The sequence below is a fragment of the Phacochoerus africanus genome, chromosome 5 (genome assembly GCF_016906955.1).
Source record: "Phacochoerus africanus isolate WHEZ1 chromosome 5, ROS_Pafr_v1, whole genome shotgun sequence".
NCBI lineage: Eukaryota > Metazoa > Chordata > Mammalia > Artiodactyla > Suidae > Phacochoerus > Phacochoerus africanus.
This window is the reverse complement of record NC_062548.1, coordinates 2,163,176-2,189,753: the sequence shown is the minus strand read 5'-3', so window position 1 is coordinate 2,189,753 and position 26,578 is coordinate 2,163,176. Positions and strand designations below refer to the sequence as shown.

At 63.6% G+C, this 26,578-nt stretch overlaps 1 protein-coding gene across 1 annotated transcript in view; it reads right to left on the bottom strand.

Moving 5' to 3' along the window:
* The window catches only part of DNAAF5 (dynein axonemal assembly factor 5), a 36,142-nt gene extending 9,564 nt beyond the window's left edge, over nucleotides 1-26,578 (bottom strand). The window contains exons 1-11 of the mRNA XM_047779356.1: nucleotides 25,941-26,578; nucleotides 25,052-25,236; nucleotides 22,998-23,122; nucleotides 22,534-22,652; nucleotides 17,547-17,779; nucleotides 16,886-17,098; nucleotides 13,925-14,068; nucleotides 12,768-12,936; nucleotides 7,242-7,389; nucleotides 4,325-4,475; nucleotides 3,623-3,779 (exon numbers count right to left, since the gene is read on the bottom strand). Coding sequence (XP_047635312.1) covers nucleotides 3,623-3,779; nucleotides 4,325-4,475; nucleotides 7,242-7,389; nucleotides 12,768-12,936; nucleotides 13,925-14,068; nucleotides 16,886-17,098; nucleotides 17,547-17,779; nucleotides 22,534-22,652; nucleotides 22,998-23,122; nucleotides 25,052-25,236; nucleotides 25,941-26,559 — 2,263 coding nt within the window. The 5' untranslated portion in view covers nucleotides 26,560-26,578. The remainder of the gene's footprint in view (nucleotides 1-3,622; nucleotides 3,780-4,324; nucleotides 4,476-7,241; nucleotides 7,390-12,767; nucleotides 12,937-13,924; nucleotides 14,069-16,885; nucleotides 17,099-17,546; nucleotides 17,780-22,533; nucleotides 22,653-22,997; nucleotides 23,123-25,051; nucleotides 25,237-25,940) is intronic.

Below are 26,578 nucleotides of genomic sequence, written 5' to 3'. Positions count from 1 at the left end.
CCCGAGGATGACGCTGAATCTCCTCTGTCTGTGCGCGACCGGGGGCCCCAGCGAAGCCGGGACGGCAGCACGTCTGCTTGCAGGACGGTTAACTCAGTATTGTTAGTCCGCTGCTCAGAAAAAAAGATTCCTTTCCAAAGATCACTGCTCACGGACAACGCAAGGGCCCTGCTGGAGGTGCACGAGCCGCCGCGCCTGCGCCCCGCCGACCCAACGTCCATGCTGCAGCCCGCGGGGTCACTTCAAGTTTCAAGTCTAATTGTTGAAAAAATACATTTCGTCAGGCTAGAGCTGCCGTAGAGGGTGACTCCTCTGATGGATTTGGGAGATTGAATCTAGTCAATTGAAAACCTTCTGGAAAGCACTCACTACTCCAGATGCCCCTGCAAACACCCCTGGTGCATGGCACGACTCAGCATGGCCGCACCGACAGGAGTTTGGAAGCGGGGACCCCCGCCCTCGTGACGACTCTGAGGGGTCAAGACCTCGCCGGGAAGTGGCTGCCGATGCGGTGGGAGCAGCAAGAGAACCGGAATTAGAAGAGGCGCCTGGAGATGGCCTGAGCCGCCACATCTTGGGGAGAAACGGGAACGGACGCGGCGCGGCTTCGCAGGCAAGAGGCGGCAGAGCGGCTTCCTGAGTTGGAATCCACTCCTGGGGAAGACGGTGTGAGGTCCGGTGGAGCAAAGGACGGAGGAGATTCCATCGATTCGGGGAGAAAGCAGCGGCGGGCCCTGCGAGGACCGACTCGGCACAGCACGGCGCGCAACAGAGAAAGCGTCCAGGAAAGGGAGGGTCCGGCCACGCGGCACACGTCACTGTCACCCTCGCATCAGAAGAGACTGCCGCGGCCATGGCCACGGCCACCGCCACCGGGCAGACCTTCCTCCAGCACAAAGATGACGACTCACTGAAGGCTGAGACAACGGTGGCCATTTTTAGCAATAAAGTGCCTTCTGATTAAGGCAAACATGTTGTTTCTTTAGACATAACGCCACTGCACACTTAACAGACTACAGTTCCGTGTTCACACGGTTCTCTCTGCACCGGGAAACCCACAGGGTCCTCGGCCTGGCTTCCCCGCGGCGTCTGGAAGGGAACCCGCGGTACCGCTGAGGGGCGTCTGCAGGTGACAACGCCTGTTCCTGTGCGGTGACCCTCACTCTCTAGCTTTAGCCAGAAGCTATCACTGTAGTCACCGAAGGCTTCCCTTCACGAGCCACCACGGCCTCGGCAGAACAGATGCTGCTGCACGGCTCTGCCCTGTGTTGGCATCTCTGGGTTTGTCCCGGGCGGCTCGGTGTCCTCCCCTCGCCAGCCAAGCCGGCAAGGACCCTCCAGACCCATCCCTGCGAGAGGTCAGGGCTGGGACCACAAAAGGACTCCCTGTCCCAAAACCACCCGCACGCGCCTGCCTCCAACGGGCACAAGTGCCCAAACAGGCGCCATCCCTTTCCCGCCTGCGTGTGGAACAGCGAGCAGAGCCCATCCCAGCCGGCAGCCAGCACAGCACATGGCCGGGCGCACCTAGAGGCAGGACCACAAGGCCGACGCGAAAACCACGTGCTACAAACACAGAAAAGGGCACACTTGAGGGGATGCGGGAGGGGCGGCCTCAGCTCTGGGTCCTGCGGGCAGGTGCTTTGCACTCAGGTGCCACACCTCGAGAACTCGGCCGCTGCAGCTCCGGACACTCGAGCCGTTATGCGCACGGTGACACTCGCCTGCACCCAGAAAGCTCGGCGCCCCCCACCCCCACGGTCCTGCCCCGAGGGGACTGTCAGCAGCCTTGGTCAGTCGAGTTTATGCCCCGTACCAGAGTTTTAAACTTCAGTGACTATTCTCATTTCTAGGAATCCTGAAAACTGCTTCCAAAAATGAGTATTTGTGGCAAGAAATAGGCAGATAATGATGAAAACCTGAGCAGCTGCCACCAGGTTTAAGAAGAAAACTGGGAGTTCCCGTCGTGGCGCAGCGGTTAACGAATCCGACGAGGAACCGTGAGGCTGCGGGGTTGATCCCTGGCCTCGTTCCGTGGGTTAAGGACCCGGCGTTGCCGTGAGCTGTGGTGTAGGTCGCAGACTTGGCTCAGATCCCGCATTGCTGTGGCTCTGGCGGAGGCTGGCAGCTACAGCTCCGATTAGACCTCTAGCCGGGGAACCTCCATATGCCACGGGAGTGGCCCAAGAAATGGCAAAAAGACAAAAAGAAGAAAACCGCCAGGGACCCACCCGCGGGGCCCCGTGCCCCCCGCCCCCCACCCCAGGGGTTCATCAATCTGCTCTGTGTTCCCCGTCAGCATCTCCGATTCTCGACTTTTTTTTTTTTTAAACAAGCATCTTTGTCGGTGTTCCACAGGCTCCAGGAAAGGCTTCACTCCGCTGCAGGTGGCAACAGAGGCCAAGGCCAGGAACCCAGATGCCCAGAGGAGGGAGTGAAGGACACCAGCGCCCAGCACGAGGAGCAGTGGCCGTTGCCGGCCCTCCTTCACCTGCAGCCCGCTCCTCAGTCCTGCCTCTGTGCAGCTCCCAGGCCATTCCCCTCACCCTCCTTTCGCTGCCCCAATGCCTCCCCTTTGCGTCCATCTCCCTGGCTTGATTCCTGCTCCCTTAGAGGCTGGACACGGGGCCCGCTGCCCCTTCTCCAGACCCGCCCCCGGAAGCTCGTGTTTTTTGGTGTGGGCCACACCTCTGGCATGTCCTGGTTGCTGCGCCAGGGACTGAATCCAAGCTGCAGATACGGCACCGCTAGATCCTTTAACCCCCTGTGCTGGGCTGGGATCGAACCTGTGCCTCTCCAGGTCCTTAATCCACAGAGCCATGGTGGGAACTCGCTGTTATTCTTTCAGCTTTGGGGGGAACCTTCCACGCGCTTGCAGAGGACAGCTCTGTGGGGCCTGTAATCGCACTTGGCTCCGTGTAGGCACATCTGCCAGCTTCCTCAAGTTCCCGCGGAGTACGTGTCACAGGCCCGACTCCGCGTTGGGACCCCTGCACCTGCTGGCTGCTTAGGGTTAGGTTCTGCGTCTCTGGGGCTTGTCGGTGCTTGGGCTCCAGGGCAGTGACACGGGGGACCTGAGGCATGGCTGGCACACAAGGCTGGCCCCTTGCCCATTCCCACACCCGGGGCCCGGCCTCAGCTCCAGGGCTGTACCCCCGCTGCCGGGGGGGTGTCTGAGGGCCGACCCGCTCACGCTGCCCTCCCCCACCACGCCGTGCCCTGTTCCTCGTGTCACGTTACTTAGTGACGTCACAGCTGTCATCGCCAGGTCTGAGGACTCACAGTACCAAGCTGCCCGGAGTCAAAGCAGGATTTTATGTTTTTCTATAAAGCAACAACTGTTGGAGTTCTCACTGTGGCTCAGTGGGTTACGAACACCACAATGTCCGTGAGGACGCAGGTTCAATCTCTGGCCTTGCTCAGTGGGTCATGGATTTGGCGTTGCTGCAAGGTGCCGTGCAGGTTAGGTGCGGCTCGGATCCCGAGCTGCTGTGGCTGTGGTGTAGGCCGGAACTTCCATATGCCATGGGTGCGGCTGTAAAAGAAAGAAATAAGAACAAGTTAAAAAGAACAGAAGACTGTCAGACAGACGCATGTGAACTGGAAGAGAATAAGGTGCTACCGGGATAAATCTTGATGAATTTGTCAGGCTCAGTCGCACCATCCGAGGCTTTCAGAAACACGCCAACGATCCGGCATGAGAGTAATCGAGCCGTCTGAGAATCCTCCTCCAGGGTGGTGAGAATCTGAGGCATCAGCGTTTCCTGCACCTCCTGCACCTGCAAGTAAAGAGCACACATGGCTGTGACGCCGGCGGCACCGTCCTGGAGGAGAGGAGAGCAGCTGCTCTTGCCCTGTGTGCTTTGCCTGCAACGGAAGAGACGTGGTTTGGATGCAAACATAACGGAGGCGGAAACGCTACCTTTAAGTTTCCACACACAGAGCAGACCTGAACCTTGATCTTAAGAATCCAGATGACGTGAACACGGGTCCGCTGAGTTTACAGAAACGCCACTTCCGCAAGGCTGGGAGAGGGACCAACCCCACACGGCCCACTACGAGCTGCGGGACTGGGTCAGGTGCGCCGAGGTTGGGCAACACCTCAGCCTAAGTGACTAAGTGACGGCTGCTCAGGCGCCAGCGCGTTTTAACCGCGCCCCCCGTGTGCTCCGTTCCTGGTCTGCCTGCAGACCTGGACACAGACGTGCTCCCCAGTTAGATCCCGGGACCAAACTCTTCTCGTCAACAAAAGGCCCCCCCCCAGACCCCTGCTAACCCTCGTGCCCACGGCCCGCCCCCGACCGGAGAGGCAGGGGAGCCCTACCTGCTTGTCCGACAGGACCCCGCTGCTGACGAGGGCCCAGAGGCAGGACACGGCCGCTGTGCGAATGGCCGCGGCCGTCCTGCCAGCGTGCCACTGCAGATTGGGGACAAGGATGTCCTTGAGCACGGTGTCCAGGCAGCCACGGAGCTGTCTGCAGCGAAAGCAGGAGAGGGCGGTGAGGGGCCCCCAGACTCCCAAAGGAAGCCCTTCTGTTTGGGAGACGGGCTGAGGGAGAGGCCAGCGAGAACACGCAGAAGCGGCACTGGAGAGCTGTGCGGGTCTCCGCCGCCCGGGGCGGGGGTCGTGTGTGCCAGCCCCCCCCCACCCCCTGCCCCGGCCGGGGGCATCCCCGTCACCCCTGCCGGATCTCCAAGGAGGCCAAGCTGCCAGAGCTTCAATGTGCCGGGAGACACAGGCACGGGGCCCCCCGACCGCACCCTCCACCTCAGCGGGAGGACACGGCAGGGCTGCACCCACGGTGCCACATGCATGGACACGGGGGACGCGGGCCTTCCACCAACACAGCCATCAGGACGAACACAAAGCCAGTGGTGCTGGGACCCCGGCCCCCAGCCAGCGGGCCTGGCCGCCCAGCGCAGCTGAGCCAGACTGCGGCCCATTCAAAGCTCCCAGGGAAAAGCCTCGGCCTTTCCTGTGAATCCTCGGCCTCTACAGGCCTCTGCGAACGGAGCGAAACACATTCTGTTCAACAAGTAAGTTGAATTATTTCCCAACGTGCTCCCTGAGCACACTTCACAGCTGGTCTCGCCTCAAACGCCAGATGCTTCAGGGTCCCACCCAGGGTGAAGACCCCCCCGAGCCCGGGGCTGCGTTCTGTCTGCGGCCTTGGCCTCCAAAGGCACCACCGGCCTGCCTCCAGCAGGGGGCGTGCCAGAGCCACCGGCGCACCTGCTGCTGCCTGGCTCGGGGGGCCCTTAGCTCGTTCAATTAGCTTTGCCCCAGGCTTCAGTTTCCATGCCAAGGACTGCTTCTCCTGCAGCGTGACTCACAGGGGTCTCTGGAGAGCTCAGCCCTTGTCAGGAGGAGGCGTCCACGCAATGTGGCCACAAGAGCCTGAGGGCTGAGAGCTGGAGGTGAGGGGGGACAGGCGGGGGCCACGCGTGCTGCTTCCAACTCCAGAGAATCTGCCCCCAAGCACGGAGGTGCTGGGAGCAGAAAGGGCACCAGGCTTCCTACAGAAGACGCACGTCTGCCTGCAGCCGGGCCTGTGACTGGGAACCCGGCAGAGGCGACCCACAGGCTCCTGGAGAAGGCGAGCATCCGGGCCGCCTGGCGCGAGAGCAGCGCCTTCAAATCCCTCGTGGATTTTAGGCAGGACCCTGCTTGGAGGGAATGCCACTCCCGGTTCGCAGTCAGCCACGGGAACAGATGGGAACGGCATGCCCGGGGTGAGGGCCTGAGGCCGGAACACAAGGTGCCGAGAGGGGATGGCATCGGGTGTCACCTGAGCTCCAGGCCCCTGTTCATTGAGGGGCTCATGTTCCAACCAGGGCAGGAGCCCCCGAGAGCCAGCACGTCCTCCAAGTGGGGCGCCCTCACCCCGCCGTTCTCTGGCCCTGGGGGCCTCGCATGACCCTGAGTCTGGGGAGGGGGCTCCTGGGCCGGGGCTGCTGGAGGGGCGCTCGGTCTGGGGAGGGTGGCAGCGCCGCGTCCCCGTCAGGGCCCTGGTATCTCACGACTGGACCGTTCGTGACACTCAAGGCCAAGACCAGGTAGGTGGGTCTCAGCCTCTCTCCTCCGTAGGGCTGCGCCGTCAGTTCCCTGAGGTAACTGCCTGCAAGTGGCGCACCTTTCTTCCGACGCTGCCTTCCACACGGGCAGCTGCCAGGAGCACCGGCTCTCTCTCGGGAACTTAGTCTTTAACTCCTGGCTGCCCCGTGGCACGCGGACTCCCCGGGCGGGATCGGAGCAGAGCCTCAGGTGCGACCTACACCACGGCCCCTTTAGCCCCCTGCGCCGGGCCAGGGATCGAACCTGCAGCCTGGCACTCCAAAGACACGTCCCTGCCCTTGGGCCCCAGGGACCCCCCCTCAGGGGCTGCGTCTCGAGCGAGGACATCTCTGTGCTGGGGGCGCCGTCCTCTGGGAGAAGCGGCCCCGAGGCGTGGCCGCCCCGCAGGCCCTCTCTGCACGGGATGTCGGCGGGGCCCCTCAGGACCCTCCGCCGTCCCCCCAGCGCTGGAAGCCTTGGCAGACAAGCAGAAAACGGTGGGCTGGCAGAGATCAGAGCAATGGCCGAGAAGCCAAGTCCACACACCGACCCTGTTCCCCTGGGAAGTGCCGACGACAGGGCGGGAGGCGCGGCCGACGTGCTCCCTCGAGGGGACGGTCCCGACAGCCCAGAGCGTCTCGCTCGGGATGGGGGGCGGCGGGCACAGGCCCGGAAAGGGGTGCCCTCCCCGCAAAGCCCCGAGTGGCAGGTGCCTCTGGGGATGAGCAGTGTCCTCAGGGGTCACTCAGGCACCTCTGACAGGCCTGAAGGCACCAGAGGCCTCTCCAAACTGAGAAGAGCTGACGCGTAAGCCATCAGCCGTCAACGCGCTGAAACCTCTGCTTTCAGTGAGTGGAGCTTGAACGACCCCCAGACGGCTTTGACCTGAGGTCGGTGCCGGGACTGCGGGACAGGGGGCGCACAGAGCAGGGGTCACTCCCGGCCCACCCGGGACCCTAGTGTGGGGGCGGGGGGCACGACCACCCTCACACAGTGTGCGGAGGGGACAGTGTGGGCTGTGGGAGGACAGTGAGGGGTGGGGGACAGTGTGGGGTGTGGACAGTGAGGGGTGGGGGACAGTGTGGGGTGTGGACAGTAAGTGTGAGGGGGACAGTGAGGGCAGAGGCAGGACGGGCCGGGGACACGGGGCGGGGCCCGTGTGCGGGCGGCGGCGGCGCCGACCTACCCCCGGGCGTCAGCGGCCTCCTGGGCCCTCAGCAGCACCCTGGTCAGGGTGGAGAAGAGCTGCAGGCGCAGGGCTGGGTCTCTGGCGGGCTGCAGGCAGCTCCTGAGGATGGGGACCAGCTGGGGCAGGGCCTCTCCGAGGGCAGGGCCTGGAAAACAGACGGCAGCCCTGTTTCCGCCGCAGGAGGAGGGCAGGACGGGAGCCCGCAGGCGTGTTGCCCGCCAGCGCCCCCGCTCCAGGAAGGATGCCCCCCGCGCGGGCCGCCTCCCTCGGCATCAGGGCCGGGCCGGGCCCATCACAGCCGCCGAGAAGGTTCCAACCCCCACGCTGCGCTAACTGTTCAGTGTGGAAACTTCCTATTTTTCTCACCTCCCCCAAATTCTTAAACAATTAAAGGCGGGGCTCTCTGGTGGCCCAGCCGGTTAAGAATCTGGCATCGTTCTGACTCAGGAACTTCCGCGAGCTGCAGGCACAGCCAAAACCCCCAAATAAAGTCAAGCAATCTTCTAAAGACCAAGCAAACTGGAGGACTCGGCATACCGAGCTGCTTACACGCGCCCGGCAGCCAGCGGCCTCTCCCAAGCCTTTCCTAGGTGAGCACGTGACGCCATTGTCCCCAAGCCACGAAACGGATCCCGACAGTGATGGCGCTTAGTCGGGGCTGCAATAACCCAGCCTCTGCGGTCCACGCGCCAGTGGCGACAGCAGAAGTGGGTGGTGAAACGCCCTCCCTGCCAGGCCCTGTGCCCACAGGGGACGGCGTGTCCTGACCTGATGCTGGGCACCCTCAGGCCTCCTGGTTTATGGCCCGGCCTGTTAGGTCTGCAGTCGGTCAGACCCCAACCCTTTCAGAGGCACTGCCTCAAACCAAAGCCAGATGCCCAAGGGTGGCCGAGGGTCGGCTGTCACCTGAGCTGGCCAAGCATTTGCTCCGCAGCCCACCACTCCCTGCCCTCGCCCGGCCGGGCACTGAGCACCCACGGACCCACCCCCGGCACCTGCTCCAGGCGGATCCCTGGGGCCGGGCAGGGGGCGAGAGGCCCCCTGACCCCCTTGGCCCCGGAGGGCGCTGCACCACTGGGCTCTCGCGGGGGTCATTTCTGCAACCCTCACTCCACGACATCTGCGCAGCCTGGACACAAGACCCACGCTCTGGCCCGAGTGGAGGTGATAACGTGACATGCAGGGGCCCTGCAGGGCCTCGGAAACCCGTCTGCCGCCCCGGCCCCGGCGCCCCCCGTTGGCGTCCACACCCAGGCACACAAGACCGCGCACGTCTGGGAGCTGCCCTGAGAGCAGCTCGTGCTGGGCGCCCTGCGGCAGCGAGGCCGACGCCGGGGCACGGGGCTTCCCGCGCGGTGAGAATGCATCCTCAGGACGCCTTCTCATAAAGCCCAGGGCAGGGCAGGAGGGCGGGAGCCCCCCCGCCAGCTTCCCGGGACTAGGGGCTCCTGGGCGAGCCTGCGGGGACGCCACGGCTCCGGCTCAGGGGCACCAAGGGCACAATTTTGTATTTTTGGCTTAACTCGAAAGCCGGGGAAACACCACCATGCAGATTTAATTCCCAATTTCCCTGTTGCTGGAAGAGCCCTGTTTCTCCTGCTTCGTCTCCTGCGTCAACCCCAGCGTGGCGCGGGCTCCGCGTCGCAGAGCTCCTCAGTCAGACCTGCGGACTCGCTTCTGCAGCCTCTCCTGCGACTTGCTTTCAAATGTACACAGTCTGTTTGTTTCTTTTGTTGTCCCCCTTCTTTTTTCTTTCTTTTTTTTTTGCTCTTTAGGGCACACTCGTGGCATATGGAAGTTCCCAGGCTAGCGGTCAAATTGGATCTACAGCTGCCGGCCTACAGCACAGCTCACGGCAACGCCGGATCCCTAACCCACTGAGCGAGGCCAGGGATCGAACCCGCAACCTCATGGGTCCTGGTTCGGTGCGTTAACCGCTGAGCCACGACGGGAACTTCCTCCCTGTCTTTTCGAGGGTTAGGACGTTACCTGTTTCTGCAAGTTTTTGCGTTTTTTTTTGTCTTTTTGTCTGTTGTTGTTGTTGTTGCTATTTCTTGGGCCGCTCCCGCAGCATATGGAGGTTCCCAGGCTAGGGGTCCAATCGGAGCTACGCCAGAGCCACAGCAACGCAGGATCCAAGCCGCGTCTGCGACCTACACCACAGCTCACGGCAACGCCGGATCGTTAACCCACTGAGCAAGGCCAGGGACCGAACCCGCAACCTCATGGTTCCTAGTCGGACTCGTCAACCACTGCGCCACGACGGGAACTCCTGTTTCTGCAAGTTTTTAATTACTTTATGCGATTGGAGTGTGGCTGATTTACAATGGTGTGTAAGTTTCGGGCGTGCAGCACCGTGGGCCGCTCTTTCAGCTTCTTTTCCCACAGGTTGTTTCCGCATAATGAGCAGAGCTCCCTGTGCGGCACAGCAGGTCCATTACCCGTTTTACGCGTGATGGTGTATTCCTGCTAGTCCCGAACTCCTGGTGTTGCCCCCTCACATTTCCCCTTTGGGACTATTCGTCTGTTCTCAGCGTGAACGTCTATTTCTGTTTTGTAAACGAATTCGTTGGTGTCATTTAAAAAAACTGGATTCCACATAACAGCGCTGTCACACAGTATTTGTTTTTCCTCAATTCACTTCACACGATCGTCTCCAGGTCCACCCGTGTTGCTGCCAACAGCATCGTTGCGTTCTTTTTAACGGCTGAGGAGTATTCCACTGTGCACACGTACACCTTTTTTTTGTTTTTATTGGTTTTTAGGGCTGTACCCACGGCACATGGGGGTTCCCAGGCTAGGGGTGGAATTGGAGCCACAGCTGCCGGCCGACACCAGGGCCATAGCCACGCCGGATCTGAGCCGTGTCTTCGACCTGCAGCACAGCTCATGGCAACGCCGGATCCTTAACCCACTAAGCAAAGCCAGGAATCGAACCTGCAACCTCATGGTTCCTAGTTGGGATTCGTCTCCGCTGCGCCTGGCGGGGACCTCCTGCACCCCCTCTTCATCCATTCATGTGTTGATGGACGTGCAGGTGGCTTTCATGTCTTGGCTCTTGCAACTGGTGCTGCTTCTATCATTTATCATTTCCAATTATGCTTTTCTTCAGACGGATGCCCAGGAGTGGGCTTGCAGGATCACACTGTAACTGTTTTTAGTTGGTTTTTTTTTCCACACAGTTTTCCGCAGCGGCCGCAGCAGCTTTCATTCGCACCGACGGTGTGGGAGGGTTCCCTTTTCTCCACAACCTCCCCGGTATTGTTCATGGACATTCCTATTTTTTAATTTTTGTCTTGTCTTTTTAGGGTTGCACCCTTGTCATAAGGAGGTTCCCAGGCTAGGGGTCCAATCAGAGCCATAGCTGCCGGCCTGCACCACAGCCACAGCAACGTGGGATCCGACCCTCATCTGCAACCTACACCACAGCTCATGGCAACGCCGGATTCTCAACCCACTAATCGAGGCCAGGGACTGACCCTGCGTCCTCATGGATGCTGGTCAGATTTGTTTCTGCTGACCACGACGGGAACTCCTGTTTGTAGACATTTTGATGACGGCCATTCTGACTGGGGTAAGGCGCTACCTGGTTGTAGTTCTGACTTGCATTTTTCTAATAAGTAGTGATGTTGAGCATATTTACATGTGTTTTCTAGCCATCTGTGTGTCTTCGGAGCATTTAGACCTTATGCTTTTTTTCCCTTGCTTTTTAGGGCCACACCTGCGGCATATGGAATTTCCAGGCTAGGGGTCGAACTGCAGCTACACCACAGCCACAGCAATGCAGGATCCGAGCCACGTTTGCGACCCACGCCACGGCACACGGCAATGCCAGATCCTTAACCCACTGAGCGAGGCCGGGGGTCGAACCTGCATCCTCATGGATGGATGCTAGTTGGGTTCGTAACCCACTGAGCCACAATGGGAACTCCTTATTCCTGTTTTCTGACTGGGTTGTTTGTGTTTTAAATGTTTTATAGTTAAGTTGAAAAAGTCATCTTCTTACAGAGCTTTTCCAAATAAGCAAAAAATTTCACCCAGTTAAAAATGACTTAAAATCTTTTTCTGTGCTTCCTACAGAATCCTTAAAGACACAGAATGATAGAGAGTAAAGAGAAAAGCCGAAGTCCTGCACGCTCCCAGGGCACCTGCTGGAGACGGTGTGTCCCCTCCCTCGCAGAGCTCACCCCTCACACGCACGCAGGGGCTCGGGGAGAACGGCCGGAACCGCTCGGCTGCAGGCCCACGCGGCACCGTGCTCCCGAGTCTCCATCGGTGACAGCACCAGCATGAGACTACACAACTGAGCAGATGGCAGGGAGCCCACGCTGGCCAAAGAACCCCAGGCCCTGGCCTTACTGCTCAGGGAGGCAAGGCGAGGGCTGTTTGGGTGACGTTTAGTAAAACTGAGAAATTAAACACACCGGCCGGCCAAGAGGCGGGTGGGCTGGGGGACGGGCGGGGTCTCGTCCCAGTCCAGCAGCCGCGGGACCCTGGACCAGTCACCAAGGCTCAGAGGCCTCCACCGCTCCACCGCCTCCTCTGTCAGGTGGGAAAACAGTTCCTGCTTCACAGAAGAGCCAGGACAGACGATGAGCTGACGCTGGCACGGCAGTGACAACGGATCAGCACGGCCAGCGGTCCCCGTGCTTTTCTTTTCCAATTTGGAAACGGAGCTTTGTGTACCCCTAACCAAAAACGAGTTTGAGGCTCCCCCAGGTCTCACAGCACCGGGGTCACTGAGATGAGCCGTTGTCAGGTCCTGGCTGCCCTCCAAGCGGAACAATCAGAGACTGTCGGGCCCAGGGGGCTGCACGTTCCCAGCCTGCAGGGAGGCAGAAGGGGCGGAAAGCGGCAGCGTAGCAGCACCAGGGTACTGACTCAACCTCAACGCGGGAACCGGCGAGCCGCAAGTTTACAGCCGCCTGGGAAAGCGCAGGATGCGCTAACAAGCCGCTGCCGTTCTTCCATCGAAAACCCCGTGGAAACTGCGAGGTGCGCGCCACGCGTCAGGGGCCATCGTAACCCCACGCACTCAGGACAGCGCCCACTGGCCGGGGCCTGGGGGACAGACGGACGTGCCCAGTTCTGTGCCAATGCGGAGACGGAGCTGAAGAGCTCAGGCTACCAAGGAAGCCACAAAAATCTCACCTTCAAGGTCCAACACCAAGAAGGCAGCCCTGGGCGGACCGCACAGACCAGCCCACAAACCACCTTCGACATGGCGCTCCCGGCTCTCTGAAAATCACCGTTTTCGTCCCTTAACAGGCCTGCTCTTCACAGGCCAGAGAAACCATGAGTTACTTTGGAAGAGCAGGCCTGGGAGGTCCCACCACGGCAGAGTGAGTTAAGAATCCGGCCCCAGTGGCGTGGGTTCGATCCTGCGCCTGGCACAGTGGGTTACAGGGTCCAGAGCTGCTGCAGCTGCAGCCTGACCTCAGCCCCTCGTCCGGGAACTTGCTCTCCCGCTCTGGGCTGGGGCCGCCACATGGGCAGCCCGGGGGCACCTGTTTGGGGACTCACCTGAGTGTGTGACCACCACGTCCAACAGCAGGACTTCTGCGGAGTGGACGGTCCAGTCGCGGTGCGAGGCGGCCACCCACTCCAGGAGGGGGCCCAGGTGCTCTCGGAACAGGTCCTGGCTGCCGTCCACGCCCTCTGCCGCAGCCAGCGCGGCCAGTGTCTCCTGAACCTGGGAGAGGCGAGTCGCAGGCTTAGGACGCCGAAAGCCTCCTGGAGGCCCGTCTACACACGCCTGGGGTACGAGCTGAGCGAGAATCACGGCCCAGGGCTCACACGTGCCCTTCCACGCTGTCTGCTCGACCGTCAGCCAGACCAAGTGCCCAGAGAAGAAATCCAGGGCCGCCCAGCAGGAGCGGGCAGAGCTGTGGGGCCGGCCGGCTGGGCGCCTTCCGTGATATGGGGGACCGGGTGGGTTTGGGAACCGAACTGAACGGACTTCAACTACGGAAGCCACAGACGCCCCCCCCCCCACCCCGAGCCCTTCGTGTGACCAGACCCCGCCGCCCCCCGCCGGCGGCACATCCACTGCTCTGGGGGAACAGAGGGGGCGGAGGCGGAGCAGGACATCAGAGTCGGCACCCCCTCCGGCCTTCCTCCTCGGGGCTCCTGACTGTGCGGCTGCCTGGGGCCCGATGGGTCTCGCCTGTCACAACAAGTCAGTCTTTCTGGTATTCACAGCCCTACAGTGACAGGCTGCTCAGAGACTGCGCCCTCTGTGCAGGGGGCTTTTTAAAAGAGAACTAAGAGTGTCGAGTGGCCCCAGAAAGGCGGGGGCGGGGCAGCCTCCTGGACGGGGCGGCCCGCTGCTCACACAGAGGGAGAGGCAGCCAGACTGGCGGCCGCAGGGACGTGGACACCAGGAGGTTTTACGCCTGAACGGCCAGCAGAGCGGGGTCATCTGGTAAAGCTGGGCTGCAGCTAAATGGGAGCCGGGATTCCACTTGCTCTCCTGCCCTCAGGGGCGCGTGCCTGCTCCCAGCTCCCTCGCGCCCCGAGGGCCGCCTCATGGGTGACTCGCCCGGGACGTTCTAAGCGCTCACCTTGGGCGGCTGGCTCGGCGGGCTGCCCAAGGCTTGGCGTCCAAGGGCAGAGACCGAGGAACAGCGGCCCCATCTGGGGCCGCAGCCAAGGTGGAGAGGACCCCCCGACCCCCTCACCTTGTCGCCGAGGCCCGTGGCCCCCCACAGAGCCAGCACGGTCACCAGCACCTCCAGCAGCGGCAGGGCGGCGCCTCGGCAGTCCTCCCGGCTCCTGGCCACCACGGCCTGCACGCACAGCAGCAGGCGCTCCCCGTAGACGGGCTGTGGAGACGGGGGCACAGTCAGGGTCCACCCGAGGGCCTGGTCGAGACCCACACCGCCAGGGCCGCGGAGCTGGGCCAGGGCTCAGGCGCGTCGGCCGGGAAGGGGGTCCTTTCCCACAACAGGCCTGAGACGCGAGGAGCTCACGTTCCTTTTGTCCCTGTTTAATGGCGTTTCCGTCATGTGTGACAAGGTCTCGTGGGTCGGTGCCGCTCGCTGCAGGATGGACGGATGGACGCGCAGAAGGACACGCCCTCCCCCAGGGAGAGGAAGGCTGGGGGAAGGGCAGCAGCCAGAACCCCGAGGCGCGAGGGGCCTCAGGGCACGTCTGCAACGCCCAAGAGCAGAGACAAGGAGATGCAGCGATTCAGAGGCAGCCTCCATACTGACGGGGACAAGGGGACACCTTGGCTGGGCTCCAGCCTCGGCAAGTGTTAGCTCCTGCGGACGCCTGCTCCCTGCAACGTCCCTCTCGGTCGCCTGCTCTGTCCTCTTTCGTAAAGAACGGAAGGGATGGGCCAGGCCGTTGCATGCAGCTCGTGGACGCGACTCCCGGGTAAGCAGGGACACCTCCAAGTTACTAACGGGGCTGAGCTCGGAAGGCTGGTGGCTGGCAAGAGGGACAGGTGCTAGGCTCTGAGTCCATGACTCACTCACAAGCGACCTAAATCATAAAGCTGAAACACAAAATCCACCGTGGGTCACGGAACTGGGCGCACCCCAGCCCCTCGGGGGTCCTAAAGCCTCTGAGAAGCCACAAGTCCTGTTTTCTTCAAATCCTTACTGTTCCCACAGCCCCGTTCCCTTCAGGCCGAGATGGACTCATTTTCCGAGGATGCGACTTTGGCTACTTTCTAAGTGACCCACTATACACAACTGAGGAGCCAAGCTTCTTTCAGTTGAAACAAGAGGGACCTGCTCTTGGCTTTGGCCCGGCCGTCTCGAGACCCCTCCAAGCGCTGGAATAACCGAGGCCGTGTCCTCAACAGCATGGCACCCGCCACGCACAGGCCTGCATCTCGGGGGAAACGGGCTCGGCCGTCACTGGTCTCCCCGTGTTTGACCAGAGGGTTTTCGGCCTCTCCCTACACACACGGTGCACAGGGAAAAGGAGAAGCACAGGGAATGACTCTTGGGTCACCGGAGATGCCACAAGGTCCCCGGAGGTGCTGCTGGCTGCCTCTCCCAGCAACCATCTCCTCGCCCCAGCACCTGTCGCTGAGCAAGCGCCCTTTGGAGCAGGGGCTCGGGCCCCGTCTGCTGGGCCCGGGGTCAGGCCAGGCCCGAGGTGCCCGGGGCAGGGCTCCTCGCCCGACCCGCAGCGGCGCCCAGACCGTCTAGGGGCTGTCTGCCCCACCCAGGCTTGGTCCCGTAGTTTGTTCCTCAAAGACACTCGGGCCTGTGCTCACCGGCCCTGGAGAGTCACCGCAGGAAGTGCTCAGGGCGAAGCCAGGCCTGTCTCCCGGCCACAGGCCTGGTGAGGAGGGCAGACGCGGGCTTGGGCTGCGCCCTGGCCGGGCTCCCTGGCCAGAGGCGAGAACACGTCCAGAGACGAGAGTGTGCATGGAACCGTGTCCGGAGGGGGCCTGCTTGTCTGAATGACGGAGAAGCTCCTTCCTCCGAAGGACCTGAGGCTGAACCAGGCGCGCTCTGAGCTGGACAGACCAGGGGCCAGACGTTCCCGTGACACTAACACCGGAAGCCCTTCCCTCTGCTGTGAGGCTCGCAAGGTGCGTGTTTAAACACCTACACAAGTTTTCGAGCTTTACCTTCTGGAACAGAAACGCGACTGGAGGGAAAACCCTCAACTGAACCACTCGTCAGAACGGAGACCTCCGTTCCACTGTCTTGACAACGGGCTGGAACCGCGGCTGGAACCACCAGGAGCAGGTGAGACAGCCGCGAAGGTTCCCGCCCCGAGACCTCAGCTCCACCCCCGCCCCGAGCTTGGGAGCCGCCTTAAGGCCTGTTAAGAGGGCTCACACGACCGGAACGTGCTGGAAGGGCCAGATGTGAACTGGAAGCACGGCCCCCGGCGCCCCGTCAGCAGCTGGGGCCCTCTCGGGTCCAGCTCTGTGGCCACAGCAGCCACTGCGGCACAGCGCCAGCTTCCCACGGCCCACGGGGCTGCGCCACCCGGGCCAGACGCCCGAGGAGGCACACCTGGTTTCTCCCGAGAGATGTGGAGGCCCCCGGCCAGCCCAGGACGCCAGGGTCCAGGCCCATCCCAGCCCGAGAAAAAGGCCATTATCCGTGATTCCAAATGACTGAGCCTAACTACCTGGACCGTCTCGGCTTCAGATGGAAGGGATTTACTGCTCGATTTAAGATGAAACAAGTTTGTAACTGCTGAGCACAGCTCCCAAGAACACTCTGCCAACCAGCGGGGTTGCCCGTCGAAGCCCATTGGCAGAAGCCGTGACGCAGACAGGCAGGAGCGCCGCGGGCACAGCGGGAGATGTGGGCCAGCAGGCCGGGTGGGCAGACCTGCGGCTTCACGGGCGGGGGGACAGCCAAGAGCACCCACCCTCCGGGCCGCAACACCCCCCACACCAGCCACTGGCCACACGTGCATCCTGGGCAGCGGAGGCCCGGCCGGGTGACCGAGCACCGGCTCTACCCCTGCTTGATTTTAATTTAAACGGCCACCACAGTGGACGGAGCAGAAGGGGCCCCAGACGGGAGAGCAGCAGTGGCTCCGCCCTGGCTACGGTCGGGTGTCCCCGCGGGGCCTGCGGGCCTTACTGGTCACCGTCAACGGTCCCCTGCAGACCAAGGCCGGGTTCACGCTTGGACCCCCTTCCCGCACACGCTTACGTTTTCAGAGCCTTGGCAGATGTGGGCCTGGGCCAGCTCCGTGGCGATGACCTTGACGTGCGGCCGAAGGGCTTCCCTCGGGCAGCCGCGAACAACTGAGGCGAGGACCAGGAGGCCAGGGGCAGAGGGCGACTTCCTCAGCGTCATCAGGATCAGCTTGAGAAACACCTCCGGGCTGACGAAGGCCCCGATGAGCTCTGCGCAGCTGATGCACTGTGGGACCGGGGAGGCTGTGGCCGCGCCCCGCCGCGGCTCCCACCCGCCAGAACCGGGCCCACGCCAGCCTCTCCCAGGCACGTGCGCACGCGCCCCTCCGGACCCACCCAGGGAAAGCGCGCCCCCACCCCCGGCTGGAAGCCGCACACGTCCGTCTGAGGGCATCCTTGGCAGCTGAGCAAGGGGGCTGCCCAGGGGGAGGCACGTTGCCAGCAGGCCAGAGCCGCTCGCCTGAGTGCTCAGCGAGGCCGTGGGTGGTGACGGGCGCGTTAGCCTTTAAATGCCACTCTTCACGGCACGGGGGCTGGGAGGGGGTGCAAAAGTGGGGTGGGGGGGCCCAGGGCCCCAGAGACATCTGAACCTGAACGCGGGGGGGGGCGCTCCTGACCGCGCATGTCCCCGTTTACAGGTGGCCGACCGGGAGGTCACGGTGAGGGGCACTCACGCTGCGGACCACGGCCGCCTCCTCGTCAGCGCAGGCGTGGAGCAGGGTCCGCAGGATGGGCTCCAGGTGCTGGGTGGCGTGGTCCTCCGCGTGGAGCAGCAGCACCGCCAGCAGCTGCGCGGCCTTCACCCGGGTCCCCGCCACCCAGTCGGTGACGTCGTGGCAGATGGCGGGCAGGATCTTGGCGAGGTTTCTGAAGACCAGCTCCCGGCAGCCCAGCCCCGGGCGGCGCTCTGCAGGCCAGAGGGCGGGGGAAGCAGAGAGTCGCGGAGAAAACCTCCACCACGCGTGAGGAGCACCACGCCCCCCCCCCCCCCCCCCCCGCGTGGGCGGCACACGTAGGGGTTTCACCGCGAGGCTTAAGGGAAGTCACACCACTCTGAGTCAGAAACGACGCCAGGAAGTGTCCTAACCCCCTGCAGAGGTCACAGCAACACGGAGATAGGAGATGCCTGTAAACGGCACGCCCCCAGGGCACGAGGTGCCAGGTGCTGCCAGGTGGGTCCCCCTGGGCACTGTCACCCATGCGGATAACACCCACTGCCTGAGCTCCCTGCGCGCTGGCACCACCCCGCCTCCAGCCCGGTCCTCGCCGCTGCCACAGGAGCCTCATCGCCCAGGTCTGCCGGGAGTGCCAACCCCACAGTGTACGCGGCTCAGCCTGGCTCTTCACACTGCGCGTGGTGGAGGCACCGACCCTCCCTGCTGAGCGGCACCCCACTGCGTAGACAGCGCCTGAGCTGCTACAGACAGGCTGCAACACGCACCGGTGCGGACTCCACCCCCCTTCTCTCAGGGAAGCACCCGTGGGTGCCCCAGCCGTCTACCCTCCCGGCTGTGCGTGGGACCCCCGGTGCTTATCCGACGGCTGTGTCTTTTCACATCTTTCCGCCCACCGGACCACGGGACCAAACCACTGGCCTGTCTCCGTGCCACGGAGCCTCGAGCCCTCCCTGTGCTCTGGGCCCGAGTCCTCGTGCACGCGGTTCGCACACCCCCCAGCCTGCGGCTGGTACTTTCGTCCCCTCGACGTCTTTCTGGGAGCGGGACTTTCCATTTGGAGGAAACCCATTCGGCCGTCGTTCCTCTGGGAAGGTGCCCGGGCCGTCCCCTCGGGTGCACACGGCACCTGGGCTTCATCTCCGTGCGTCTCCGGAGGGGTGGCGGCAGCTCCACCGCGCCGCCCGGCCCGTCGGGCCCGCTCCCGCTGCCGCCACGCTGCCTTGATGGCTGAGCTTCTCACCTTTCAGCCCAGGTCTCTGGTTTCAGAGCTTCAGCTGCTCTCGGTTCTCTGTGTTTCCTTATGAACTGCAGGGTAAGCGTCTCCGTTTGGACAAAAAAGCCTTGAGGATTCTGGCCTTAAAGATTCCACAGCTCTAAAGACAGAAGAGAGACCCTGACGTGTCAGAGATTAAAGGGTGTTTTTGTAGAAAGAACAGCTTGTACCATGAGGCCCCATTTTGAATTTTCATTCCTGTTTCTTTTCTATTTTTACGGTGTATGATGGAATGAGTTCCAAATGATTCGAGTTCTGTTGGCTTTTAAGTGAGCTTGTTTTAATTACGTAAAAAACAAAAAGCCAAAACAATCCATGCTGCTTTCTTCTGGATGACAAGTCTGTTGTGGCGTTCGTGAGCTGAGGGACACGTGACCTGAGACGGTGGGGGGGGGGGGTGGCTGCAGCTCAGAGGGCGCCTGTGTTCCTCAGTCGAGGCTCCCTGGACACAGCTGTGCCGACCCTGCCCCTCGCCCGGCGCAGCCCAGACTACTTCCTCTCTGGCCTTTACAGAGAGAGGCTGCTGACTCTGTTCCAGGCTCTGGAATTCCCTTCCCGGCAGGCGGTGCCACACGCACACACCAAACACTCCGTTCTTCTGTCCCTCGAACCCATTCCAGGCCTTGGGAGCCACAGGACCAGCAGCTCCGGTCCCGGGTGGCACAGGGACGGCCCCTGCGGAAGCTCTGCCACCAGGGCTGCGTGAGACGTGGTCTCCACTTTGGGGCCATGGTGAGCTGCGCCGCCACGGACGTGCATCTACACGGCCTGGTGGACACACATCTTCTAGTCTGCTGGGGACGCGGCCAGGGCTGGAGCGGCTGGGTCACCTGGTGAGCACGCGCTCAATGTGTCGGGAAGCAGCCAGACTCTTCCCGAAGCGATCGCACCATACTGCCACCAGCAACGCGTGGCGGTTCCGGTTCCCGCTCCAGATGGAGCCTCTCTTCCTGCTGCAGTGGTGGCCGCACAGGGAGACCCCCAGGTGAACCCGCTCAAGTCCAGGGTCCAGCTGCTGGCAGGCACCCAGCTAAGCCCCGCCTCAGTCCACTTCTCTTTTCTCTGGAAACGACTGCAGCACTTCGGCAAGAATGAGGCACAAAGAGACGTCGGCAGTGGAGAAACAGACAGACCCCGCGCTGGCTTGGCCTCCTCAGGGCAGGCGGGGTGCAAACACCCATGCGGCTGGCTTCTCTCCATAACTGAAACAAAACTCACCGCCACGGCCAGAGGGCTGGCTAGCTTCAGGGGAGCCACTGGTAAAGGTGAGCAGGGGACCAGGTCCAGTGAGGGGGTGAGGGGTCAGCTGGCAAGAAGGAGGCCCAGACCTGGCAGGGGTGCCAAGTGCAAAATGCAGGGCTTGGCAGGGGAGGCTTCTGGGGAGCCGGGACCTGAGTCGGGGGTCCAAGAGCAGAGCCTGCTCAGAGCCCGAGAAGAGGACCCACCACCTCCCACGCCGGCTCAGGGGTGACGCAGGAAGAACCAGGCGCCTCCTCCCGGTGGTGGTGCGATTGCCCCGTCACCAAAAGGAGCGGCAGGTGACCGTCCCTGACACTTCCCACTGCTCGTGGGAACTCACGGGGCTGCCCTCTGCTCGGGATTAGACGTTAGGAAACCATGATTCAATCGCTCCAGGAAGAAAGACTGGAACACTTAAAAAATCCGCACGAAACCTGGCTCACGGCTCAGATCAACCCAACCCTCACGGCGGCTATTCAGATAAACGCACTGGTCTGTGCGCGGGCCCCACGCACCGGCAGGTGGCGCTCCCGCACGTAGCACTCACCCTGGGCCGAGCACAGGCGCGCCACGGGCCTGCCGGCTCAGCGGGGGCTCGCTCGCAGGCCCGTGCCCTCCTGGCCTGGGAGGCACCGGGGGGCCCTGACAAGCACTGGGCTGCCACGGTCGCCTGGACCTTCCTCTTCACTTCCGCACACCAGACACTCGCCCCCAATCCTCAGGCCGTCGTTCTGGCCAGCTCGCCGGGCTCTCCTGCAGGTCTGGCCAGGCTGCGGTCCCGGCACAGGCCCCTCGGGCATCAACGGACGTGCAGCAAACGCTGGCCTCCGGGCGCGGCTCCCGGCGCAGAGCAGGACCCGGCCAGAAAGGGGCTGCAGGCCTCCCCAGTGTGATCCCATCTTTAACCACCTCCCCCCAAGGCTCTCGAGTCGAGCTCAGCGGCACCCACGCCGTCGGGTCATCCTGTGGCACAGTGAGACCAGGCGCGATTTAACTGCAGGCAGAACACAGACCACCACTTTCCCAGGGTGTCCCAGTGCGACGGCAGGTCTGTCGCGTGCTGTGCGTTCAGAGGCCGTCCCAAGCGGGGAGACCCGAGGGGGCTCGGGTTCTGGCTGTCTCAGAAGCAGAGGAAGCTGACGGGTGACGAGCAGTGGGCCATCCTGAAGAAGGGGAGACCCTCAGGCGGGGAGGGGCATCTGCCGAGGACAAGCCACTGTCCCCGGGGCTCGGCCCCTCACTGGAAGGACAGCCGTGTCTGCACGCACGCACCCCCCCGCAGGTGGGCCCACAGCACGTGGCCCCGCACGCCGCTCTCCGCTGGCTTTGCAGACACAGCCGCCCGCCCCCCGAGGGCCTGGGTGAGACCCGCGGCAGAGCGGAGCAGGCCTGGCTCTCAGGCGGCCAACAGGGGTCACGACGGTGTCCACTGGAAGGGCAGCCTACGTGGCTCTAAAACTGGTTCAAAAAGAGAGCCGGGGCTAGTCTCCCGCGTCAAAAGACACAGCAGGTCCTTCGCCACCGCGAGGGGCAAGGGCCTTTGCAGTCAGGCATCCCCAAGGGAAACAGATTCAACCGAAGGACAGACCGTGTGGCGCGGGAGGGTCTGGGCCCCGCCGTCACGCCCCGATCCTCTGGCTCAACTGCGAGCTGGGGCTCGTGCCTCCGCGTGAGAAGAGCACTCTGGTCAACTCCTCAGCGACCCAGAGACGACAGCGGGCCGCCTGGGCTGAGCACGTGGAGACGGTTCCGGCGCTGGTACAGGAAGTGCACCCCGTGCAGGGCGTGGACCCACAGAAAGCGGACTGTCTGCCCGGACCCCGGTCCACGGGCAACGCAGCCGCCTTCCTCTCTCAGAGGCCAACGGCGTCTGTCGGCAGAGAGCCGTGCTCCTCGGCCACCAGGGCCTGAGAACCAGCCACACAGACGTGGGAGGACGCTGCTGGCTGCCACGTCCAAGCTTGTGGGGCCCACGGCACTGGCACACGGCCCCAGGGTGGGCCTGGCTGCTTCCACCCAGGACCGCGCGGGAGGGAGAGGCGGAGACGAGGGGGGCTCTCAGGGGGCAAAGCCGCAGCCGACACCAGTGCCTGCCAGGCTGGGCCGAGCCGGGGACTTTAAAGGCAGTCCGAGCCGAGAGAAGCCGCAGGACTTGCTGATGACAAAGCATCATCAGGAATCCTCAGGTCTCCACGACGACTTAAGCAGTCAGAGCCCGGCCCAGAGATCCGAGCAGACGTGTGTGACAGACGACAGTCCGCTACGAGGCTGCTCGCGCCGCTGCTCCCTGGGGGGCTGGGGTGCAACCTGCGGCCCCACTGTGCGTTAGCAGGAGGCCCACACACTACCACAGGCCTGACAGCACCAGACTGGGGCAGCCCCTGCGAAGTCACACAGACGCCAGGCGGCCTGGCGCAGCGCCCCCAGGAAAGGAACACACACCACTGTCTTGGGGGCGCGGCAGGCACTCACCTGGCGAAGGGTGACGGGCCGGGGGCGGGCCGGCAAAGTCCAGCTTGTCCTTGAGGCTCTCCTCGTTCTCCGTCTGCCACTGCAGGCCGACCTTCTCCCAGAGGCTGGTCGCCTCATACCTGCAGCGCAACACAGACCCAGGTCAGGGGTGCCTGCGGGGGTAGGGCCCGGGGGTGGCCGCTGGGAACCCGCCAGCAGGTCTGCCGCGCGTTCCATCATGAGCCCGCAGCACTGGAAGGGGGCCGACTCCCGCCCGGGAGCCCGTGCCACAGGTGCAAAACTGCAGAAGGCCGGCGACCTCCCAGCACGCACAACACGGGGACGGGGCGGCTTCCGTAGGAGACTGTGACCAAGGGACACTGCACGGAGAGCTCACGGGAGCACCCGGCAGGGGCTGCGGCTCCCCGGCAAGCGAGGACGACGGCCCACGGCGCCCAGAGCACGGCCTTGGCCGCAGCACTCACGCGATGTCGGGGATGTCGTCGTCGAAGCCGCTCAGCAGGAGCGGGATGAGCTTGTGGAAGAAGGAGTAGCGGTCCCGCAGGTCCAGCAGCCAGCCCCCCACCACGCGTGTCACCGCCCTGCGCACCTGCAGGAGACAGGACGCTGAGGGCACAGGCGGCTGCCCGGGGCCTCCCCACCACTGTGGGGGCTGGACTGCCAGGGCCCCGTGTCCTGCTGGTAAGAGGACACCAGGGCTCAGGCCGGCCCCTCACTGGCCACGGCGGGCCCCCAGCTTGGCCCCAGCCCCGTGGTGAGTTCCCGGTCTTCTGGGTGGGGGCCTCCTGGCCGGCTGTCTGTGTCTGTCTCCACCTGCGTCGCCCACCGCAGGTGCACGAGACCCAGGGAGCAGCAACAGGCCTCGTCTTCGTGATGTTCTGATTGGACCAAGGGTTGGGGTACCCGCCCAGCTTCACTCAGGCAAGGTCCACCCGCCAGGCCTGGTTACATGGCATCCTGTGGGCTCCCCAGGGAGCCGGAACTGGACCGGGGGGGGAGGGGGGGCAGGCTGCTCTCCTTGGCTTCCCCAGGACTCCCCAGGCAGAGCTAAGGTTCATTCTCTCACCCCCCCAGGCCCCCCCACCTGCTCCACTGCTGCTGGCCCAGGACGGGCGCGCTTAAGCGCAGAGGCACCTGCACCCGGGCGGTGGAGCCCAGGCTTCCTGGCTGGGCGGCCCTATAAGGCCTGCACCGTCACCTCCCACAGCTTTGGCAACAGGGCTGTGTTCACCCCAACTACACAAAGCACACGGAATTCTGTCTTCTGGTCAGAGAGCCGGCAGTGGGCGGAGGGAGGCCCCCACGTCATGGAGCCCTGGGGCAACAGAGGGCTTAACCTGAGCTGGGCGCTCTCGCCTGGATGGTGCACACGGCGGCACGGGCGGGGGAGCTTTCTGAGCCTGGGGAAAGCTGCATTCGCCCCGCCGCCCCGCGACGCCCCTCTTCCCACGTCCTGGGCCCCATCCTGCACACCCAAGGTGGCCAGGCTCCTGAGGAGAAGCAAGGCCACCCGCCCTCCCGGTCCCCTGCCAAGAAGGTTAGTGACCAGAGCCTTTAACTTTCTGTTTGGCAGGAACAGACGACCGGAGCCTTTGGATTTGGCACAAAGCTCTTGCGAACGGCCTTGAGTCACGCAACCTGAATGTTCCAGTGTGTAAGGTAACGGCCCCGGCTTGCTCACCGAGAGACCGTCGCACCACTGATCCTACGGGCCAGGAAAACCTAGGTCAAAGCACAGGCGGCTACCCTCACGCCCACTAGGAAACACGAAAGGAAGGAAAAACAGTGACAGGTGCCGTGATGACAGAGGAATCAGAACCTGGTGCGCTGCTGGGAGGCGTGCCAAACAGCGCCCCCCTGAGGAAGTCTGGTGATTCTTCAAGCTACACCAAGCTCCTACAGGACCAGCGGGCAGCCCGGCCCCTAGGCGTTTATGCAAAAGTGCAGCAGGACTCAAGCAGGTCCCTGGAGCCTGTGCGCCTGCCTCGCCGGATCCTCCCCTGGGGACGGCCTGCTCACAGCAGCCTCTGCTCTGCTCCCTGGGGCCTCAGATCCGTGACGGCCCTCCGAGCCGGCTCCACCAACGCAAGAGCCAGCTTTCTCATCCCCACCTGCCTGTCTGCCCCAAAGCCAACGGGGCAAATTACCCCAACACACCCGCCCTGACTCCGTCCTTCTCCAGCGCCTGGTTCTCCAGCCTATGGGGCTTCTCCGTCAGGCCGCCCTGATGGAGGGCATATGCCGCAGATGCCTCTGCGAGCTGCGCCAAGACTCAAAGTTCCTTCCTCAAAGGAAGGTCCCCTGCCACAGCCCCTGGAGTTACGACTAACAAGTGTGTCGAGACAATTCTCGGCTCTCCCCCGTTTCTCAAAGACACCCCGTGACTGGGAACAATAAAGAGATGTTGGGTGTCACACGAGGATAGCTTTAAAGAAAAGGCCAAGGCGAGCGAGTGACGGAGAGCACGGGCACACTTCTGGTGGACAAAAGGGACTGCCCGGAGGAAGAAGCCCATTACCTGGGGGACGTCGTCAAAGAGCCGCTGAGCAAAGTGCGGGAGCACGTCGTCCACAGACTTTCCGCTGCCGAACTGGATCACGGCGCCTGTGGCCTCAATGACGGCCACTCGCACCTTCCAGTGCTGGTGGGAGATGCTCTGCATCAGGGGGCCGATCAAGGACTCCGACTGCATGTGGAAGTGGTCTGTGGGACACGGGAGGCCACCCGTCACCAGCGGAACCCACGGGCCTCCACCCTGGCCCAGCTTCACTTTCCCGGCACCAGCAGAGGCACCGGGATGGGTGTGACCCAAGCAGCACCTCTCCGGAGGACCCAGAGGCTTGGGGGACCCAAGGGAAGAGGCTGGGGCTTGACCTCATCCCGGCTGAACCCAGGAGCTGTGAGGGGAGGGCATGAGGCTGCCCACGGGTGTGACAGGTGCCCGAAAGGAACATGGAGCAGTGCCACACCGCCTGTCCCACGTCTGGTTGAGCCCCTGGCCAGACGCCCAGCAATGCTGCAGGAAGCTGGACTAGCCCTGCCTCGGGCGAGGCCACCCCGCTTCCTAAGGTCCTCACGGAAAGTCAGAATCAGTTCTTCGTGACAGCCAGGCTTGAGACCCGTCTGAAAGACGTGGACGAGTTCTTTGACCCCTCGGGTCCTCAGAACGGGGCAGGCTAGGCAGGCTCTGGTCCACTACTGACCAGAACGACGGGAATTCTGATAGGAAGCCGCCGGTGCGGGAGCAGGTGGGGACCGCGTGGGGCTCAACTCAACCAGCAGTGAGCACGCGCCATGCGCAGTCCCCGTGAGGGGGGCTCAGCCACGCGGCTCCCGCCCGGCAGGGGGCAACGACGGGGGAGGGAGCCGAGGACGGCGCGGGGTGAGGGCCTGCGGGGGAGCAGCACCTGGCGTAGCGCGCGCCAGGCCGGCGGCGCACTCGCAGCTCTCGCGGCGCACGGCGGCGAAGGGGTCCAACAGCGTGCAGCGCAGCACCCGCACCGCGTCGTCCAGGTGGGGCGCGAGCGCGGTGCCGCCCAGGCGCACGGCCAGCCCGAGCAGCTGCACGAGCGCCAGGCGCAGCTCTTCGCAGGGCTCTGGAGGCGGGCGGCGCGCGGGCTCGGGGCAGGCGAGGCGGGCGGCAAGCGCGGGCAGCAGGCGCGGGAGGGCGTCGCAAGGCCGCGCGGCGCGCCGCAGGCCCAGGTCCAGCAGGTGCACGGCCAGCGCGCGGCAGCCCTCGGCCGGGTCGGTCAGGCAGCGCAGCAGGCGCGGCAGCAGCAGGCGGGCCCACGGGCCCTGGAAGGCGGCGGCCGCGGCGGCGGGGTCGGCGTCGGGCGCCTCAGGCCGCGCTGCCTCCAGCTCACGCTGCAGCGCCTCCAGCGCGCGCCGCCGGCCCAGCTTGTTGTCGGCCTCCAGCCCGGGCAACAGGCGGCTCAGGGCGCGGCTCAGCTCCGCCGCCTCGGCCGCCTCGGCGGCCTCCGCGGGGCCCCGGGTCACCGCCGCCTCAGCCGCCACCAACGCCGCCATCTTCCCCGCGTTGCTAGTC